At 41.8% G+C, this 22,591-nt stretch overlaps 1 protein-coding gene across 1 annotated transcript in view; it reads left to right on the forward strand.

Annotated features, from left to right (window-relative positions):
- zranb3 (zinc finger, RAN-binding domain containing 3) overlaps positions 1-22,591 on the forward strand; it is a 208,979-nt gene that overhangs the window by 166,328 nt on the left and 20,060 nt on the right. The window contains exons 6-13 of the mRNA XM_046055509.1: positions 1,673-1,758; positions 3,452-3,623; positions 7,478-7,615; positions 12,020-12,139; positions 16,489-16,608; positions 17,165-17,344; positions 18,153-18,326; positions 19,703-20,177. Coding sequence (XP_045911465.1) covers positions 1,673-1,758; positions 3,452-3,623; positions 7,478-7,615; positions 12,020-12,139; positions 16,489-16,608; positions 17,165-17,344; positions 18,153-18,326; positions 19,703-20,177 — 1,465 coding nt within the window. The remainder of the gene's footprint in view (positions 1-1,672; positions 1,759-3,451; positions 3,624-7,477; positions 7,616-12,019; positions 12,140-16,488; positions 16,609-17,164; positions 17,345-18,152; positions 18,327-19,702; positions 20,178-22,591) is intronic.

A 22,591-nucleotide genomic window follows, 5' to 3' on the forward strand; every position in this document is an offset into this window, starting at 1 on the left:
CTTGGACCTCAGAAAACACAGTGGACCAACACCAGCAGATGACATGGCACCCAAAACCATCACTGACTGTGGAAACTTTACACTGGACTTCAAGCAATCATGGATTCTGTGCCTCTCCTCTTTTCCTCCAGACTCTGGGACCTTGATTTCCAAAGGAAATGCAAAATTTACTTTCATCAGAGAACATAACTTTGGACCACTCAGCAGCAGTCCAGTCCTTTTTGTCTTTAGCCCAGGTGAGACACTTCTGACGCTGTGTCTTGTTCAAGAGTGGCTTGACACAAGGAATGCGACAGCTGAAACCCATGTCTAGCATACGTCTGTGCATGGTGGTTCTTGAAGCACTGACTCCAGCTGCAGTCCACTCTTTGTGAATCTCCCCCACAGTTTTGAATGGGTTTTGTTTCACAATCCTCTCCAGGGTGCGGTTATCCCTATTGCTTGTACACTTTTTTCTACCACATCTTTTCCTTCCCTTCGCCTCTCTATTAATGTGCTTGGACACAGAGCTCTGTGAACAGCCAGCCTCTTTAGCAATGACCTTTTGTGTCTTGCCCTCCTGTGCAAGGTGTCAGTGGTCGTCTTTTGGACAGCTGTCAAGTCAGCAGTCTTCCCCATGATTGTGTAGCCTACAGAACTAGACTGAGAGACCATTTTAATGCCTTTGCAGGTGTTTTGAGTTAATTAGCTGATTAGAGTGTGGCACCAGGTGTCTGCAATATTGAACCTTTTCACAATATTCAAATTTTCTGAGATACTGATTTTGGAGTTTTCATTAGTTGTCAGTTATAATCATCAAAATTAAAAGGAATGAACACTTGAAATATATCAGTCTGTGTGGAATGAATGTATAGATTATACAAGTTTCACTTTTTCAATGGAATTACTGAAATAAATCAACTTTTTGAAGATATTCTAATTATATGACCAGCACCTGTATATATATGTAGCTACTGCCAGCGGCTGGTGAGCTTAAATTAGCTCAAAGAAGACTAAGGAAGGTGAAGGTTATGAGCAATATGTCATGTGAAATTGCTCCATAATTTAACCATGACCACATTAGTTACATGTATTAGTATTAGACAGTTAGCATGACATAAAGCAGGGACCAGTAAAGAAAGAGTGGCTACTGTGGTCACAAGTGGCATGATGAAATATGTCTTCTGCTTACTCTTTGTTTAACGTTGTGATAAAATCATTTTAATATTTATCTGTGACATGAAACATAGTGTAACAGTAACAAGTAGAGAAAAGTCAAACTCAGCAAACTGACTTAGTAATCTAAGTTACACAACAATATTTACATAAAGTTGGCTAACATAAGCTCACATTAGCCACCTTTGAGTGTATTAAATTGAGCAAGGGTGAGTTTTCTTCGTCTCACTTACAGCAAGTCTTGCTAACTTGCTGACATTTTGCTAAAGTGAGTCACCGTAAGCTACTGTTCATACCAGAGCAACAGTGGTTTTCTTTCAGAAATTACACTCACTTAAATGTGTCATATAATGGGTAAAATGACAAATAAGACAAATCATACTGTTAATATTGGAGGAAAATATAGGTAAGATTGAGAAGGATATTACAATAAAAGGAGATTAATTAAAAATGACTAATTATTATTATGAGTGTGGTTTAGTACAGACATGACTTTTCATGTATGTGTGTTTCACAGCTTTTCATGCAGATCGATGCCCTCTACCCCAAGATGTGCGGAACCTGGACTGACTACGCCAAGAAATACTGCAATGCCCATTATAGGTGAGTCTTCAACACACACAACACGCACACACACGCTAACATACAACTCATTTAAATATATATCCTCATATTTTCCAATTGTTCTACTTTATGTGGTGTATATAAATACTACTTGATTCATGTAAATGCTCCGTATTTCTTGTCTTTTCGACCACTCAAAGCGCTTTTACACTACATCTGCATTCACCATTCACACACATTCATTCACTGAGCCCAAGTGCTCAAACAGAAACTAACATTCACACATTCATACACTGGCGGAGCAGTCACCAGAGGAGTATCTTGCCCAAAGACACTTCCACACGCAGCCTGGAGGAGCCGGGGATTGAACCACCAAACTTTTGGTAAATACGCTCATTCAGGGAACAGGAAGAGAGATGCTTTAGGCGGCCGCAGCCTTGTACATGGGGCGGGTGCTCAACTAAGTGAGCTAACCATGCTGCACTAACTCACTTTCTTGCTGAGAGTTAGCTGAGAAAATAGTCCGGCACATAACCCCGTAAAACCACAACTTTTTGTTTTTATGCTACAGTTTATACAGACAAGATATAACATGTTGCATAGTGAGTTTTAGTAGGCAGATTGTTTTACCTTTTGTACAGAGTCAGGCTAGCTGTTTCCCCCTGCTTTTTAATGCTAAGCTAAGCGTCTCCTGGGTGTAGCTTTATATTTGATCGACATCCCAGTGTTATCAATATTCTTATCTAACTCTCATCAAGAAGGTGAATGAGCATATTTTCTAAATTATTAGCTTAAAAGCTCTCACCTACCATTTAATTTTCACTCTTTTCAAGTGTCTGCAGGGATACGTTGGGCTGTACCTAAGTCTGGCGTGGTGGTGCTGCTGAGTTGAGGGTTTGTTGTCAGAGCCAGACCACAACTGAAGCCAAGCGTTAAATGCCAACTGGCTGCCAGTTGCCATTGACGATCAGTTACATGTGTGAACAAACACATCAAATGCATTGTTTTGGATGTCCATCAAAGTTGGCAGCTCAGTCGGGGATGGGCCCGGCGCCATTAATGATAACACTTTGTATGTAATAGCACATAGTGTGTCTGGGGAATGCCTTCCTGAGCGACACACGAAACATCATGTGAGTCGTCCTATTGCATTCCCACATAACAGTGAATTTATCATGGAAAGTGGCAGCAGACTTACAGCTTGAAAGTTGCTGGTTCAAATCCCCACACCAGGCATAAACATTATTTTAAAAGGAGTGAATCAGTTGGCCTTCCCTCAGCAACTACAAGTTTAAATACCGGAGTGTGAAAGAGCTAATTTTGGCAGTGTTTTGTTAAGTTTGTCCACACTCCCAGCCAAAATGGCAGATAACCAGCCTTTGTGTGTAGGGCCAGTTCTATTCTAAAAATCCATTTGGCTGATGAATTGTGAAAGTTGCCTGCGAGTTTTGGGATAAACCTGCTGCTGTGGCCATTAGACAAAATAGTTTCCTGCTCTGCAAAGTGCCCTTAAGCAAAAAACTGATCCCCCGACTGCTCCAGCATAGCTGCTCAGCGATAAACGATGGAAGGCTGTTGTAGTGCCGGGCAGCTCCCAGGTGGGAATGTTTAAATGTGTTTAACTATTCCTTCAGGCCTTTGCTGTAAATAAGTATGTTTTCTTAGGAAGTTAGAAATGTGTATAAAATGCATCAGCAGCCACAGCTTTCACCCCTCATTCACTCTCTCACAGGTACTTTGGGCCTCGCAGGCAGTGGGACTGTCGCGGGGCGTCCAACCTGGAGGAGCTGCACAAGCGGCTGAGCCAGATCATGATCCGTCGCCTCAAGGCTGAGGTGCTCACTCAGCTGCCCCCCAAAATCCGCCAGCGTATCCCCTTCGACCTGCCTAAGGAGGCTGCAAAGGTACATGTTTGGGCATAGATGACAACATGTGGCCCGTTGTCAGACATTCATTTCACTCAGTGTTTGCTTGTTATATACAAGAAATGTTTGTTTCCACTTTTTATAGGGCTACAACTAACAATTATTTTCATTACAGATTAATTATTGATGGTACACAATGTGCGATAATAGTGAGATGTTTCCCGGAACCCAAGGTGTTTACAATCATCTAAAACAAAGAAATGCGGCAAATGCTTTCATTTGAAAAGCAGGAACTTGCAAATGTTTGGCATTTCTTCCTTGAAAAATGACTCAAATGATGAATTCAGTAGCAAAATACTTCCAAACTAATTTTGTGTTGCTTGACTAAATGATAAAGTGTTTTTTTTTAATACATGCCCAGCACAAATCCAACAGCGTTATTGTCTAAATATCCAGTGGTCACATCTCGATTAATGGAGATGCCACAGATTCACGCTGTTAAGCAAAATTAAATTCTGTTATCTCTGGGCACGTATACTTCTCACCACACAGTGAGTGATTAATTGAAATAAAGTCGCCGACTCATCACAATTTGATATTTTGCTTCTATTTTCTTTACCTTTTGTCTCAAGTAATTTTGAGAATCGAGAAATCGTAAAAAAGTAATTAATTAGTTATTTATTGTTCCGACCGCTGACTCTGCCAAATTTGATATGTTTCCGTCTGCTGACTTCTGACCTCTTATTTTTCTCTCAGGTAACTTATTTTTTCAATGACGCTTGCCCACAAACAGATACAGGAACAGACACACTTTTGTAGACAAGTTTGTGCAGTTAAAAGGGTTTGGTGAATCCAACTTGGTACGCTCGTACGAGCTAGATTTAGCACAAGAATAGGAAAACGTTTCAGCATGGGGCCCATTCTCTATTTACAGCTTCTGAAATGTGAGGATTTGCTGCTTTATATCAAACAAGCAATTTGAAGACGCCACCATGAGCTGTGAGAAATTGTGACAGGCATTTTTTAAAAACTATTTTCTGGCATTTTATTTAAACAATCAACAAATAAACCACAAATGAAAATAATCCTTGTTTGCATTTCATCTTCACAGAACTGTCATACATGATTGGCATGAATGTGATGTTTGTAGTTCACTCATCCAGTCATACATGATGGGTATTGCTTCTACTGTATTTGGAACGAACAGTTGCTGCTTTAAGACTCAGTCTCCTTTAGCCTAACCCTAGATACACTGACCCCTGTGTGTGTGTGTGTGTGTGTGTGTGTTTCCCATTCCAACATCACAAAGAGGATGCCAGGATATTTGTAGAGTAAATGTCATGTTTTGTTTCGTGTGGAGGTGTTTGCATCTCTTTTACCCTCGCCAAGTTATGGTTGCGGTTTCTGCCTCCCACGCCACACTGGATGCAGAGTGAATGTGCACGTGAATGCTAATGTGGCTTTGACCTGGCCTGTGCGTCTGTGCCTCCTCTACTCTCTACGGTGGGTCACTGGTGTCAAGGCTACGAAGGGTTAGTTTCCCGCCGGGAGCAACCAGCACCAACAGCAATACAAACTTACTACGCACTTACTAAGAGGCCTTTGTTATATTTTGTAGCATATCAGCAGGAAACACTGGAGGAGCTCTTTCAGCGCTAATTACGCGCCGAGCTGCCATCCCAGGAATGACACAACAATAAGGAAGTCGCTCGTAAGAATGATGATGCAGGATTTTTACCCCAATCTCCCTAAATGTTAAAGGACGCTTTAATTGGGGGGCTAAATATGGTCAGTGTTTCTACATAGTGGTGCCAATTAGACCACCGAACGTGCACACAGAACTGTTGGAAAAGTTCACGTCATGTTTTGTAGTTGTTCTCGCTTTGCTCTCTTATCTCAAGTTAGCTGAAACAGCAGCTTTGATGCGTAATATCCTCCAGAGGTATGAGCTCGGAGATCATTTGTCTTTGGTGGAAACAAAAAAGCACCGCTGGCTCTGTAGCTGTTTGGCTGTACAACGTTTTTTTTATTTGTTCGTCAGATGAATGTGCAAATGTTTATTTAATTTTTTTTACAGGTATTTGTCCACTGAGAAGAATAGACAGGCATTTCATCCTCCCAGCTAAATGGACTGGTTTTAAGAGATGAGAAAGGGAGGTGTGAGGTGGTCAGTCACCCAAAGTGACGGCCATTGTGCTTCCTACAAGCACAAAAATGTGAACAATATTAAACATAAAAGACTGGGTGGACATTATTTTCCTTTAAACAAACTGTCTTTTGAAGCTTAGTTTGCTAACTGACAATATATATGTATACCAGAACCACTCACCAGTTCGGCCTTCTTCCTCCTACCTCATTTTCTCCCTAATGATGGCTTTTATCTTCCAGCGCAGACACTTTTTATGCCCCTGCTGCCCTTTGCGTTTTCAGCCCTGGCCTTTTGCCAGTTTGTCTAGTGAATATCATCAAGGGTGGAGTGTTTAGCCACTCAGGGTTTTTTCTTTTCCTCCCAGCAGATTATAAAGAAATGCTTGAATGTGACATTTTTAATTAGAGATAAACATTCAGAGACAGTCAAAATCTCTGTTTATGCAGGTGTTGCTGAGTGAAACATCAGAGACAAAACATAAAGGAAACGCAGCTTTGCGCTCCTGCAATATACTATTTATTCATTCAACCGTCCTTGACTTTGACGAGGTCTGAATCCACTGAAATGCAAATTCTTTCACTAAATGGTGCAAAGCTTTCATGTTTCACAAAAATCTTTTCATTGTACCAGTCCTGAACACACAGTAAAAAAACCCAGTTGTGAAACTTGCTGAAGAAGCCTCCATTATACATGTGTGCGCGCATTAATAAGGCTTTTTCCTTCCCCTCTGCCCCCCCCTCTCTGCTCCCACTCGCACACTCGTCATTATGTGTATGTATGTGCCTAATCACGCGCAGAACTCCTCTTCCTTCAGCTTGCCATATGGTTCACAGTTTTGGATTGTTTGATATGCAGCGCTTTAAGAAAGTGTTGAAACTTTACACATTTTGTGTTGCTGCAGTCTGAATTTAGACAGATTCCTTTGAGTGTGTGAACTGAAGGCACAAAATAACCTCTAATGACAAAGTGGTTTAAAGTTAAGACAGTTGTCAAAAAGTCAAGGGGCTTGAGCACTCTTATGAAGCACTTTAAATTACAGGCACACTTGAGTTGTTGCATGAAAATCGAATCAGACCTCAAGCTTTGCAATTATTCGATACAGCATGTTGCTTTTCTTGTCAGACTTCTACATAATATGTTGCATTGTGGGACAAAATATTGAAAAAGTGTGCTGTAGCTTGCTGTTAATTGACTAAGTTTCATGTGAGTCCCGTTTTTATGATAAACAGGGCTAACCTACATGTTGACTACAAATGCACTGCCTCACTGCGTTTCTTGTTTATGAGCAGGATGTAGCATATGCTGCTCTTCACCGGCAGCCTCTCCCACTGCGGTCCTCTCCGCTCCCCACTCCCGCCTTAAATACTTCTCGCCAATCACCTTGAGAGCACGCGAGGCGTCTTTGATTTATTGTACCAGCCCGGCTGCTTCTCCATCTTCGACCCCGGCTTGTCACAAGCCGGCTATAATTGGGAGATGCTCATGACCCACCTAACACAGCAGCCCAGTCGGAGGGGGTAGCTTCCTTGGGAATTCTCCATCTCTCTCTCTCTCTCTCTCTCTTCCTCTTTTTTTTCTCCCTCTTTCTTTCTTTCTCTTCCAGGGAAAGTAGGACACCCAGCAGCACCATTAATTGTTTTGCCCTTTATATCTCAAAAACAGTAGAGAGCAAGAGCGAGAGAGAATGGTGGATGAAGAAATAAAGGACGCAGCCTCACTGTCTTTGCTCTCTCCTTGCTCGCAGGAGGCCTCAGCCAGCTTCGCCGAGTGGGAAAGACTGATGAAGGGACTGGGGTCGTCGGGGGTCGTCACAACAGACAATCCCTTCACTCAGGTCATGGGCCTGGTCACACAGATGTACAAGCAAACAGCTATTGCCAAGGTAATGGGAGATCAGGTGGTGCTAGAGATCTTGTTTTACCCCAGCCTATGTCATTATACAGTAGTATATGTTTTTTCTAAATCCTAACAACAAGTGTTGTGTGTGTATACAAAGACTAATATATGTTATTCCTCTGTGCCATAGAGCTCCATTCCCTCCATCACTGAGCCACACTGTTGTGCACTGGGTGACATATTCCTTCATTATTATGAACATGGGCACTGTCGTTTATTTTGACTCCGTCTTTGCTGCTGGAAATACTCCTAATGAGCAGCAAATGTGTATTAATCCGCTGCTGAAAAAATAGTCCCCAACAAATGCACTTTTTCCTCCTGTTTGAGTAACGCTGGCTAGAAATTGCAGTGCCCAGCTGTTTTAGTAAATTATGTTGCCTCTTTAAATATTAAACAAGATATTTGTTACCATGAGAAATTTAGAAATTACTGAGAGGCGGACTAACACATTGTTGGTTTTAATGGACACCAGCTGCATCATAGTAGTTTAAAACCTAGACTCTGAAGGTGATATTTCATCCTGGAGCATTTGTATTTAACCCACTCAAACCTCATGATCGTCAATCAGTCAACATACAACATTAACCGGTGTCCCTGCTTTCATTTCAGAAAAGCAGGAAAAGTGTCAGCTTTTAAGCAGCTCAGAAAAAGGAGCTGCAAATCAAGTCTTGCATTTAAGTCTTGATTTGCTGTCTTGCATAGAAGATTGTTACAAGTCCTTATATAGGCCCGCTACTCGGCAGCCATCTTGGTAACTCCTCCGGGCAGTTATTTTGGACCAACATGATCAGGCCCCTATCTAAATGAACTAAGGAGAGAGCCACAACTGCACTTTCAATGGTCATTGAGACATAAAAACTGCATGTATAGAATCACCAGTAAAATCTGATAAAAACAAGTTTGATGACTTTGCCCCAAAATAAGGTTTACAAAGCGTTTTTTCCCACGTTATACTTTTTCACAGCGCTGACTTTGTTTACGGCTCTATCCACAGGACCGGTGACATGACGCCATGAGCTCTTCCCACCGGAGTGCTTGAACAAATGCTCTGCTAACTGATGTTATGGATACAGTCAGTATTTACCGTATTTGTTTATAGACGGCAACCCACTGTTATCCAACACATATTGTAGGTACTGCATATCAAATCTGGTGTCTTTTCATGCAGTATTTTTGCGGACATGTCAGATTAAATCAGATTAACTTGATTAAATGTAATTGATTTCCCCAATATTATTAATAGTGTTTAAAAAATAAATAAAAACCGAAAAAGCTTGAGAGACACTGATCTAAGCATTTACCTTTTTAGATTTTAGGTTAATATGTCCAGAAAATATCTCCTTGTGACGTCATATGAGTTAAGCTACATCTGGCCAGTGACAGACTAGAATAAGAAACTATGATAAATGACAACAAATGGAGCCAAACATTTATGGAAATCCCCTAATATCTGTTGTGTTCAAAGTATTTTCAGTTAAAGTCAGTCATTGTAGCTTTACATAACCACGCAAAATGGGAGAATTATGACACCATCACATCATTGGCGCCATGTTCGCTTTTCTAGATGAATGAAAATGTGCCCTGTAGTTAAGCCTCCAAAGGTTTTTAACTTCTAACTCAACTCAAAAAAAATCTAAGCACATATATTATCCATAACAGTTTTAAATAGCTTAAAATTGGCTAAAGAATGTCATTTTTTTTGCTGGAAATGGTGAATTGATGGTACAGCATCATGTTCAGAGCGCTTGGCCGACCACTCAGTGAGATCTCATGGGAAAGCATTGCCATGGTAACAGAGCCTAATGGTCGCCAGTGAAAGCACTTAGACAAAGTAGGGAGTTATAACTGAGGTATTATTTAGTTGCGTCCAGCCTGGCATGATTACACCTTATCTCAAAGTTACACACCGCACTAAAATAGCATCTCTGTGATGTTGTTGCTATGGCAACTCGATTGGCTCTCAGCTTGAAGTGACGTTTCTTTTTAATGAGAGAGAAATAAGCAATGTGGGATGGTGGCTGGATGCATACAGTATGAGGAAGGCTGGGGTCAGAGCAACTGGTGTTGAGAATCTAACAAGCATTTTGGTTTCCTCTTCCTCAGTGGAAACATATGTAAGACGGTAACATAGTTTTTAACCTCTGATCAGTTCCCAGCCTCACTACTCTTGATGCTTTGGAAATAGGCAGAACCTCAATCTCTTATGTTTGTAGCTGAGTAAACATTTCCACCAAATATAGTATCCCTCTCCAATCATCTGCCATGTTCGAGGGCTGGCATTCCTCTCAATTAGCCCAACGCCCTCAGTCATGAGCAGCGCAGTCCCGGGGTTAACGAAGACCGGAGATAACCACCGAATGCAATCATCGATACGCTACTCGCTCAGCCTGCCTCCAAGCTTGGATCTTTTTTGCGCTTGGCGTTGTTTGCTGATTGGATTTCTGCTCAGTTTAGCCTAACTCTGGACCTCCTTTCATTACAACCTCCCCCCGCCTACTCACCCACCTCAAAGCCAATACTGTCGGCCCAGTCTCATTTCCTCGCCTATTGGTTTTTAGAGTCGGACACACTTTCTCTACTTCAGGAAAAAAAAATGCGTTCTTTCTTCTTTTTTTGGATCATCAGGAGGGGTGGAATGGTGTGATAGATTCACACATCTATGTCACTCTGACAAGCATCACGGCCCCTGCCTGCCTTGCCAGTCCGCCTGGCGACGGAGCTGCCAAACGCCTTTGGGGTATTTTTATTGCTTTACCCGCCAAGCATCTGCTCCCAATTACCCAGAGAGGACAGCTCTGATGCTGGACTTTAAAGAAAACTAACGGGCCGCTTCAGACAGCCGAGAAGTTTGTGCACTAATTAAACTCAGCGGAAGGAAGTCGGCGAAGCCAAGCCGTCAGTAATGAGGACCCCCCAGATCAGAACAGGGTCGGCAGGCCTGGCGGAGAGATTCATTATCAGGCGCATCGGCTAATTATCAGCAAAGCAAAGCAGAGGTTCTCCCACCAGAGCAGGTGTGATGGCTGCAGAGGTTGTCATGTTGCAGGAGGTGTGGAGATTATAGGGGTGGGATTCACACAACGGTGAAAGGCCTGTCTCTAAAACCGTCTAGTAAGGGCTCTGTTTGACTCAAATCAAACCTCAATATTTCTCACTAGTTGGTGCTATACTTGGCTGCTTTTTGGCCTGGGGCTCTGAAATGAGCCAAGCCCGGATGCTCAATGTCACGCTCATACAGCACATCCTCTGCAGCTTTGCTGAAGGTAGCGGGAACAGCCACAGCCATCACAGTGTGATTGCTGGGCAGCAGCGCACGGTGAAATGATAGATACGGATACCTGCAGGGTACAGTTAACTCACTCGCACTTCTGCTGCTTTCTTATTCAGATTGTTAGCGTCACACTGTCAATCAGGGTCAGAGGCTTCAGCATAAACAAGCAAGATGCTGTTAAATTTGGACTGTGATGATTTTAAAGCATTGTTATCATTTGACTTCATAAATAATACAACACTAACAGGTAAAAAAAGGTTGCATAATAACAAACCAAGCAAATAACTCCAGAATAAAGTAGTTGAAAAGTGAACTTCTACTTACTGCAGTAATTTCGTACTGCAGCTGTCACTTGTAGGCACTGACAAGTGACCAGTCTAATATGTATTATTGCAAGTCCTGAAAAAACAGAAAAGTTTCTGAATGCAGACACACAAAGTGTGACACATCATACATTTTCTTGAGCCCAGTCAAGTGGTAAATGGACTGTGCTTATACGGCGCCTTTCTAGTCCTCCGATGACTCAAAGCACTTTACAACACATGTCACATGTCACAGACTGACGGCGAAGCCTTCAGGAGCAACTTGGGGTTCAGTGTCTTGCCCAAGGAGACTTCGACATGAAGACAGGAGGAGCCGGGGATCGAACTATTGACCTCCTGAGCGACAGCCGCCACACACAGATTCCTAACCTGATAAAAAAAATCTAATTTTATGGCATTTCATTAAAAAAACAAACAAACATGTCTTTATTAAGTTGTGAGATTCACCTTTGTGGATCAAAAGGTGAATTTTCTTGTATCTAGTGTCACCAAAATCCAAAGCGCACACACCAATCATATCTCCAAGTCGTGATGTATTGATTTGCTCTCACTATCTGCGAGCTGACAAATGCACCCCAGTCGCTCTGTGTGCTCTCTCCTTTTAAAGTCTGGATCCCTGGCATTCAATAGAGAATCGATCACACAGAAAGGATGCCGCGGTGATTAATTGACTTCTTCACTGATCTAGCCGATTCCTCTGTGTGTGGTCGACCAGTGAAGTGATAGATTCAGTAGCTCTCTTTCATCTGTGTCTATTTCTGTATCTGTGTGTGTGTGTGTGTGTGTGTGTGGCCAGGCGGGAGCTGTGAAGGACTACATTAAGATGATGCTGGAGGCAGAGCAGCTGAAGTTCTTGGTGTTCGCCCACCACCTCACCATGCTGCAGGCCTGCACCGAGGCCGTCATCGAGGCCAAGGTAACCTTAGGCGGTCCACGGGCAGCTGGATCTTCTAAAGCATGTTAAAGGGATAGTAAGCCACAGCTGCGGTACGGCATGTAGGAAATACCGCAATGATGGCACAAAGTTTTTGGGAACTGGAAAGATTCCACAGCCTACTGGCTTAAATTTTTGTCTTTAAATATAATAAATTAAATCCACGTTGCTCTACTGTTCCTTTGTTTTGTCACCATCTCTCCAACAAGAATAAATTGTTCCACACTGCCCTGTAAATCACTGCCCTCCCCACCCCCAACCTTTGAATCTCAATCAAATTTTTCACACTACTCCAAATTGGATGCAGAGACAGGATGCTAAAGCACGTCTTTGCAAGTCTCATCTGCCATAGCAGCTTTGAACACAATACTCTGCTGATGACAGGGACATGTATGTATTTATAGATACAGTATGTAAGCTACATTGATGTTACCGTGCAGGTGTCTGGATGTATGTACTATGGCCGTATCTGATTTTCTGAGGCTTTGACAGTGCACACAATTAGTTCATTTCCAATGCAGTAGCTTGAAATGTAACATGTATACTTTTTCCAGAAACAAAAGGAGGAGGAGGCGATACTAAATACAAATTTTAGGTACTTGCAGGGGTTGCCGCTGTGCCATCAATTGTGATTGGTCAAGGAATTATGACGTCACATCATAGCAAGGACGACTATGACAAACACAACAACAGTAACAACCAATTTAACACTGCGACCAGGACAACCATTAACAAGGATAAGAGTCTGCAGCCATGCTAGTAGCTCTGTAAAGCTGTACTTAGGCACAGTGATGCTTTAAACTAAATGCAAACATATCTTTTACCACATTACATTTGCTATTTGGCACGAAACACAATCTACAGTTGAGTTATTTAGCTAATTTGTCATAAGCCAAAACAAATTCAAATTTTGACCTGACAAAGTAAATAAAACTCTTCCTCCATAGTCTCACTCACCTACCAGAGAAGACCATAAAAATAACACAGTCATCTTTTTAATGACGTACATCTAAAATGTCTTACTTTGTGAAATAAAACCTGCTAAAAGAGTTAAAAGTTTAGTTTACGGGTAGCTCCAGGTCACAGGTTGACCGGTTAGTGCAGTGGAAAAGCTCTATCTATCTAGCTGATTCTCTGTCTAGCTGACTATCTACTAATATATATCTATATCAAGTGATCTTTATCTGTCTCTCTCTGTGTATATCTATCGTGCTAGGTAGCTACCAACCAATGTGTATTTCTCTATTACTCTATCTATTATCTATCTATTATTTTACAGTATTTAACAATATTTAATTGTGATTCTTTTAACATGCCGGTACAGTTACTTAAAGGTCTTAGTCGGTCAATTCTTTACACATTTCTCTGCATCTTATGTGCATTGTTAGATTTAAACCAAGGAAAGGTCAGCAAACAAACACAGCTGTCAGTTTAACATCATGTCACCTAACCATTGATTTTCTTCCGTCTGTCCATGATTTCAGAGCTTTTGTCAGCTATGATCAGTCAGAAGAACAGTTTCCTGAGTTTTATTATAACACAACAGCGTCAGCCTGGTTTTTGCTGAAACCTCCAAGAGGTGGTTGAAAAAGTACTGGAATTTGTGTCATTCATGCACTGTCAATCACTTAGGAACACGGGGGTGCACTGGTTTTATATGTTTGATACTCATTTTTGCACATATGTTCATTTCTGTCATTTCCATGTAAGATTTTTTTTCCCAGCCTCATTGACCTATATTACCCATTAATGGTAAACTAGGAAGCACTAAATATGCAGTATAGATTCATATTTCACTCCTCCTCCTTCCTGGTTAACCACAGGTACTTTGCCCCATCCTTAAGTTTTATTCCTTCATCCATAATCCTGCTGCATTTTCAAGTCAAATCCTTGCCATATCTGTGATACATTTACTGTACTGACCTCTAAGCTTACAAGTTGGGCTTGTTCTTCAGTGGGGGGTATACAGCAGATGTCCACAGTCATTAATTATTTACATCTTCCACGTATATGCTAAATTTGGGTGTACAGTGTAATGCAGGTACAATATTTAGATGATGAACAAATTATATTTTGTAGAAGAATTAGAAGGTTAAATAATTCATGGTAAACTTTTTCTCTTTCTTGGTCTACTTTTTCCCTCAGAAAGTGAACTTTACTTCCACAACTAATCTCCCAAGGCGTTTTTCACAAGTCGTCACAAGCAAACAGTAACTCTTAGCTCGGCGCCCGCAACCTGTGAAACAGTTCAAGTGTGTCTGTGCATATGTGCATGTATTTGGGTGTCACAGGGGTCGAGGAGGTGTGGGAGGAATGTAATGCAGCGGTACGACGTGTGATAACACATTCCTCCGTGAGATGCTCACTCTCTGGTGCGTTCGCACTCTCCAATTAACAGAGATGGGCTAAAAAAAGCAATGACAGGCAATGCGCTGTGATGAGAAGCTCAGCTGAGACAAGTGATCACCTGATGTTATCAGTACTTTTATGCTCCACACTTTTTCCATTTCTCACCTGGCGTCGATCTGTTTGGAGGGTTTGTTTAATAAAGTTGTGAATTTTTTTAAACTAGTAACAGCAGTTTGGTTTCAGAATGTTTTTGCGGCCTTGAGATGGTGTTTAAACCTGGTGGGTGCTCAGTTCTCCGTTCTCCGAGAGCAAATTTAATTGACCTTTTATTTTTCCAGAAAAATCAAACAGACCTCTACGATCTTTCTCAGCACGGTTCTGCTTCATATTCATGAAGTTACAGTTACTTTCACACATGGGAGCTGCACAGTATGAACACACCCTCCTACTGTCGGCCACTGAGTAGCTCCGCAGGACCAGTGGACCCGAATCAAAAGAGTGCGGTCGCCACGGTGCATTAGCAGCTCACTGAATGTCAAGTTCAGGTTTAATGAACACGCAGCCACTGCTCTCTTTGTTTGGTGTTATAAAATGTTACAAAACATTACTATTGCTCTCATTTTCTTTCAAAGGAGCTATTTTATTTACTGTAACTAATTCATTTCAGCAACACTGGTCATGCTTTCTATGGGGAGTTCATTCACACATCTGTCATTGAAGTATCTACAATAGGCTATAGTGTAAAGGTTAATGAAATGCTCCCTGCCTTTAATGTTCCAGCACACATCTGCACCGGCTTTTTAGAGGCAGGCAATGCTGTCTCTCGCAAACTGTGTGAGCCTTTAGTCGATTCAGTGCAATGTGCAAACAACTACACTTATGATATATCCTCCAGTTATTTGCGGGTGCACCTCAGATGACAGCCAAACTACACCTCTACGCTAGTACACCTGTGATAATAATAATAATAATAATAATGTGACGTCAGTAAAGACTTTGTTAGCCTGATTTAAAAAGTTGGAAAGATGTTGAATTTAAAAGTGAGGCGATGTAACTTTGAAATTCATAACCAATAAAACTTAACCTTGCAAATACAATACCCTGCTGCTACTGCCTTGATTGGTCTGATTGGTGAGCAAACTTTAGAAAGATTTAGCTTAGGGCTGGACAGTCAATTGAAATGTTATAGAAATCGCAAAATTGCCTACTAAATTTTCAAATCGCACAATATTTATAAAACGAAATGTTTTCTAATGACAAATCATATCGCAATTGTAATATTAGTCAAATTAATGAGATGTATTTTTTTAATTGTTCAGCCCTAATTTGTGTTTTTTGTTTTTTTTCATTTGGAGTCATGTCCCTGTTGGGAGATGTTCCCAGTGTCCTAAATTCCCTCTCCGCATAAACCCCTAATCCTAACCCCACAACTGGGGAACATAGGACCCTGATTAGAATAAATCCAAGATTATTCTCCTTTTAGCGGTTTGATCTACATCAGCGCCTGAGGGCAATATCTAGCTCTTTACCAGCTAAATTCTCCGCTATATTCTTATAGTTGTTAATTTTGTGCCATTTGGTTTTGGGGAGGTAATGAGCAGTGGGTTTACTTGAGCTTTTTCACTGAAAACCGCTACCTGCTGCGGCTGGAAATAAAGTTGATAAGAGTGCCGTTTGCTGGCCAGAAAACCAAAACAATTAGCTAAAAGCGGCTAAAAGGTCCCATAGAGCTGACGTGAACTGAAGAGCTGGGTGATAAATCTCTGATGATTCCTTTCACATTACACATTGTTATTTGATCCATTGTTAATGTTTGAAAATATGTTTGAGCAGCTTTATAGAACAAAAGCTTTAAATCTTTTTTTCCTTCCTCTGAATAAAACAGAAATTTGTTGCAGATGTTCCATCAGATGTGCCGCCTGGTTTAGCCTTGCTCCGCTGTCATCCTTTGTGAGCTGATTTTTTTTTGCCTTTGTTGCCAGGCTGGTTATATCCGTATCGACGGCAGTGTCCCATCCTCAGAACGAATCCAGCTGGTCCACAAGTTTCAGAGTGACCCAGAGACACGAGTGGCCGTCCTGAGCATCCAGGCAGCCGGTCAGGTATTCAACACTCTATAGCATCATTTTCTATTTTAGTTGAGTGATGAAGTAAACTTATGCTGAGGCAAAAATGAAACACAAATACATTTGCTGAGCTGTTGTAACCACTGTAAACAGAGGCTGCTATTTAAATGAAGACATTTGGAAGTAGTCACATATAACACTTTATGTCCTAGAATAGTTGTGGGAAAATAATTGGATTTCATCAACATAAAGAGTTGGTGCAATGAAACTAATGAACACACTGTCCAGAACTAGACTAGTGCTGTAATGCAACAATAGGCTAAATAGAGTCATTTGGTGGATATTAGTGAAAATGATGGCTCTTGTTGGTTGAAAATTTTTTTTGCTCTTTATAACAAACTTAATAAAGTCATTGACATCAATTATTCTCAGTGACCAAATATGTGCTGAAATGTTCCAATCAAAGGAAGTAGGTGCTTGAAGCACTTAGATAGCAATTAGCTGCTAATATTCTCTTTCATTGGTTGTGGGCTGAAGAGCTCTTTTTCAGGTGGTTGAATGGGGTTCTGATTGGGCTTTGTGTCCTCTTCAGGGTTTGACCTTCACCGCTGCTAGCCACGTGGTATTTGCCGAGCTCTACTGGAACCCCGGCCACATCAAGCAGGCTGAAGACCGAGCCCACCGCATCGGACAAACGTCCTCGGTCAACGTGCATTACCTCATCGCCAAGGGCACCTTCGACACCGTCATGTGGTCCATGCTCAATAGGAAGGTACTGTGGAGGGACATTATGGCGGCAAATGCGGAAACATGTGTGACAGGCCTTTGATTTGTCAATTCCACCAGTTACGCACTGGAAAAACTGTCTACAGTCCCATGAAATATTGGACTGGCGACCTGTCTAGGGTGTACCAAAAATGTACAGAGGAGTGTGAAATGATACCAGAAGATGAAAACAACGGAAAGCCAAGCTTGTGGTGATAAACTTGCAACAGTGACAAACATGCCTGAGACCCCAGCTGAGGGTGAGCGGCTGTTAAAATCACGCATGGACTCCATGGACTTTTTTTAATACAGTTTATGGTGCAGGCACATAAGGGGAAAAAAAGTGTGCACTGTCTTTCTTTCGCTGTGTTGCTTGCATGTTTGGCTACAAGCAAAACAATACAAAAAGTAATTTTTTACGGCTATGTGGTTACAAAAAGTATCGACTGAAGTAGGCTACTGGTTTGACTGGAGATGTTTCGATTGTACTTGATACTGGGCTGTTTTGGGCGATACTATAAAGGTATTGAGAAGCGATACCCATCCCTAGTGTCTACTGAGAAATTTTGCTTCATATACTGTAGGCATTCATGAATAAACTTAGCACCATCAGTGAAGCTGATTTGCATGTGAGAACAGGCTTTGGGGATTTACATTAATAATCACAGATGTCAAGATTTGTAATTAAAACCAGTAACATTTTTTTTTCTTCTGCTCATTGCAAAACACACTTGATTTGTGAAAAAATGTTTTAACCACACCATGAAGTTTGATGGTGAACTGTAATGTTGAACTGAATGTACGGTGTCCCTCAGGAAACAGTGACCGGAAGCACACTGAATGGCAGGAAGGAATACCTGAAGGCCGACGAGGGCGACAAGGACAAGTGGGAGTTCCTCAGCTTTGCCGACGCGTGGGAGCCGAGTGAGATGGTGCTGCCGCTGCAGGGAAACGCGGGAAATGTCAAAGATGACGTGTTCTTCACTCACGTGAGTCAGTTTGTCAGAAACATCAGTGGTGCATTTCCCACACATAGAATTTATTTGGGCGAGCCGCTCAGGTATATGAACCGCCCACTACCCCAACACCGACCCATGAGTATGTATACGTTTGTTAAATATCACAAATGCAAGGTAAAGTTTTGATTGCCGTTATAGAGAAAGCTGCACACTGGATAAGGACCTTGGGAAGAGAACGCTGTCACTCATAACAAGGGATCTCGTTGCTCTTGTCTAAGTGGAGCTCTGTAATGTCCTTCAAAGGGTAAAGAGCCGGCTTCTGATGGATTGTATGGACCAAACTAAAAGAATTACAGTTTATAAAACTAAAATTAGGAGTGGGGTGACCATGGTAATGTTCAACCTTTCTGATAGATGGAGTTGTGTGCACTGATCGAGAACAAAAACAAGAGCTCGTCTTAATTTTCGTTGCTTATATCACGGCAGCCATAAGTGACAGAAGACACTAAATCTGTTTTTCCTCATGTCATTTCTCGTAGAAACACTAACTCTGTAATAAAGTCAAATATCCTCTAAATCAAAGTGCATAAACTCATGTCATACTAACGCCACTTTCAACAGTTTCTCTCTGTCAGTGTTTACCTTTCTTGTCTGACCTCCATTTACAGTGAGTACCTAAAATGTGACCGAAACGTATAATAGAAAATACAAAAATAAAAGTACCGTGAAAACCAGATGTCTCAGTACAACACATTCATGTCAGTTAGGAACTATTTAGAAAGAATAAGCAAACTGGAAGTCGCCTCCAACACCTCACTGGCCATCCAAACGCTTCTGTCTATCTGCTCAGAGCATTTCAATCAATATTTGACCTTGCAATACACACACACACATAAAAAAGAGCTTATGGCGTGGTGCAGCCCTTCTCTATGTGTCTCTGGCAGGCAGCATGTTGTCCCTGTCCTCTCTTTGTTGTCTCTTCCTGTTTGTCCACCTCTCACTCTGAACAAACCAACACATGCAGTCTACTGTGACACCTTCCCTTCTGTATGAGTGGCCTGTTGTTTCTCTCTGATGCCTGCCTGCCAACACGTGAGGCTGAACATGTTCGCGATTGTGGTATTATGACAAAGATTATTGGAAGAATGAAACCGTTATGTTTGAGAAGTGCAGACTATTGGCTGCAGTATTTTGAGAAAAACTGTGATTTGTGATTTTGTGTCAGTAACAGGTCTGCATGAGGTTGTGTTTGAGCTAATGTAACACATGTTATTAGTGGGGTTATTAGTTATTGACTTTGATGGCATGAGGAGAAAAAGTAATATGTTAAACACACTTAGAGGTTGCGTGCTATGTTGTGTGCTATAGTGATAAAAACTTAACCAAGCCTGCATCTTTTTTCTTAGTTTGAGAAAGAGAAGCAGCACGACATTCGGGCCTTCTTCTCTCCCAGCGCCAGCAAGGAGAAGAAGAGGAAGAGATTAGAAGGTGAGGAAACATCTCCATCCATCTCCTCGGAGACTAGTGCGTCACCAACTGGCGCTGGAACGGACTCTGAAAAAAGCGAGGAGAAAAAGTCTTGTCCCCAAACCTCTGCCCCACCCGACCAGGACTTCTCCCCCCAACTGAAGAGGCTCCGGACGCCGCAGCCCAGCCCGAGCACCAGGTCCCAATTCGGGGGGAAGCGGAGGTCGACGGCTGGGAAGGCAGGCTCCGGCAGCCCAAGCGCCCAGGCCTTCTTCATGGCCCCGAGGAAGCTGTCGGAGCCCGACCCTCCAACTGAGACATGGAGCTGTGGGGCCTGCACCTACTCCAACAGCAGCCTGTTGCCTTATTGCGAGATGTGCGAGTTCCCACGCTCTTCTTCTGGCAACAGCTCAGGTAGGATTAAGAAACGAACTAAACAAAAATAGATGATCTGATCCGTCCACTCCTACTGTGTATGTGTGTTGCACTTTTTATCTTTTATTAATTAACAAACTGGATTCCATTAAGAAAAGGACAATAACTCCATCTATTGCTTGAATTGAAGCACCTGAAGCGGAAATCCATTCATTGCTTTATTTTCCTTCCTGTCAATATCAATCGCAACAGTCTGTTGACATAATACTTTTGAACAGCATTACAGATTTCACCAGATGGAGAAGCATGATAGCGAAAGATGGAGGCAGGCTTGCCAGAGTCTGAAATAGCTCTGCTCGGAGAATATTGTCTGTCTCGTTCTCTCTCTCTCTCTCTCTGCAGATGACAAGGACACAGTATAATTCTCACCTGTCAAGCTGAGAGAGAGAGAGAGAGAGAGAGAGAGAGAGAGTGAACAGGCGCCTGCTATTGCTGCAAACGTCTTGCACGAAGTTGGGAAAAGTTGAGCTGGCTCTGGCTGATATCTCTGACAGCCTATGATTGTATCTTGCAAAAGAGAGGGGAGGGAAGTCGTTATGACCTGGCAGGCTGCAGGTCCATGCTCTTTAAATGTCTGAGAGGCATCAGCTCAGAGATGACTTTAAAACATTATGCAGAAATTCACTGCGGTTTCAGCACCAGTGGTATTTAGGCAGCATTTGTTTTAGTGCCTCTTTTAAAGCAGGATGTTCCACTGAATTTTATGGTTGTATTGATATTAGTGTACTTGTAATTTAAAGTGAGGCTAACGTATATATCCACACGCTTGGATCCAACTTTGCTCTTGTTGTGTCTTATCCATTCTGACACAGCCTCCCACTGAGAATTAACTGAAGAAACTACTACAGGTGATGCAAAAAACACCTGAATCTCACAGGCAAGATGATTTCTTCAGCCATAAACACATATACTGTACAAATGCTTTATGACAACATTTGAATATTAATATTTTGTTTAATACATTCAATTTCTCACCTGTCTGCATTAATGACTCTCTAAGTCTCTTTATGCTTATATATCAGCTCTATTTAGTGTAAGTACAGAGTAAATGTTGGCTGTGCGGAAGGTTTGTTTGCAGCTCGGCCCATTGGAAGGGAGGATGGTGCACTTAAAACACACAGTTCAAACAACCAGTACCTCAGCCTTTAAGCAGCACAAAAACACACACCCACACACACAGAATTCACCCCCTATTTCATGCTCAGCTGCAGCAGATGCTTGATAACTATTCAGCAATCACACTCTCTTCTTTGTCACAAGCGCCACTCTGCATTCACAGCAGCAGGCTGTGTCAGCTCGGTAGACAGGGAATTTAACAACCTGCTAAATTTGTAAATGACAGACTGTGCTGAAAAATAACAACTATATTTATGGAGATATATCTCAGCTTGGCACTGCAGTCCTCAGCTCGTGGAATTGTAAGAAAATAATCAGGTCAGAGCCTATAGTGTGACATGAGAGATGTTATCCCTTCAAGAGCAACAATTCCTCACAATGACTGTAAAGAAAGTTGCGACACTGTGTCACAAGTTGTGTCAGCGGTATGACGTGCTGCAGAGAATCACAGAATACCGACGCATGATGCAGGATATCAGGGCTTCATATTTAAAGTAAAGGAACAGAAGAAGCATCAAAGGCATTTGGCTTTCACTGTCTGTGGATTTGTGCAGCATGGCAAAAATACAGCATGACAGCAGCTGTAGAGGAATAAAAGTCAGCATGCAGAAGGTCTGTTGTACAATTAGGCGTTTGTACCAGAAAGTAACAGAATGAGATGCAAGAAATGAGAAGGAAAATAAAGCTTTTTATGATTAGTATTGAAGCTTGATGTGGGAAGGCTAGAAGCTGGTTACCAAACAGTGACAAATTGAGCCTTTGCTGAGCCCCATTCCCTTAGCTAGTGTTGCTTAATAAAGCCTGCCATTCTAGAGCTACGCATGCAGTTTGCAGTGATAACAGCGATAGATTTAGCACCAAAAATGCATACAAATGCTTACCTTCATTTTCTCACAGTAGTGAACAAAAGCAGCTTCTCATTTCTGGCCGAACGCCGTAGATTATGTCAGTGGAAATGACAACTGTTGCTTGCAGATCAGCTGTAGCTAGCTAGCGTTTGCTAATTAACACTAACTCTATGAGTTATTTGAAAAGTCCTCCTTCAGTTGACGTTTTAATGTTTCCTCTTTTTAAAAGGAGAACCCTTTAAAAGGGTCTTAAATATGCACTTGAGGACCACATAAATGGTATGCAAATGTTAGCATTCTCACTAGTTGATTCAAAAAGTTAAAGACTCGTTCCTGCATTGCATTTACCTTTTTTATCTAAAAGAAAGAAAATGTTTCAGTATAAGAACTAACCCTACTCCATCTTAGGTAACAGGCTTGGCTGGAGTT

The sequence above is a fragment of the Micropterus dolomieu genome, linkage group LG01, assembly GCF_021292245.1.
Source record: "Micropterus dolomieu isolate WLL.071019.BEF.003 ecotype Adirondacks linkage group LG01, ASM2129224v1, whole genome shotgun sequence".
NCBI classification, from domain to species: Eukaryota; Metazoa; Chordata; class Actinopteri; order Centrarchiformes; family Centrarchidae; genus Micropterus; species Micropterus dolomieu.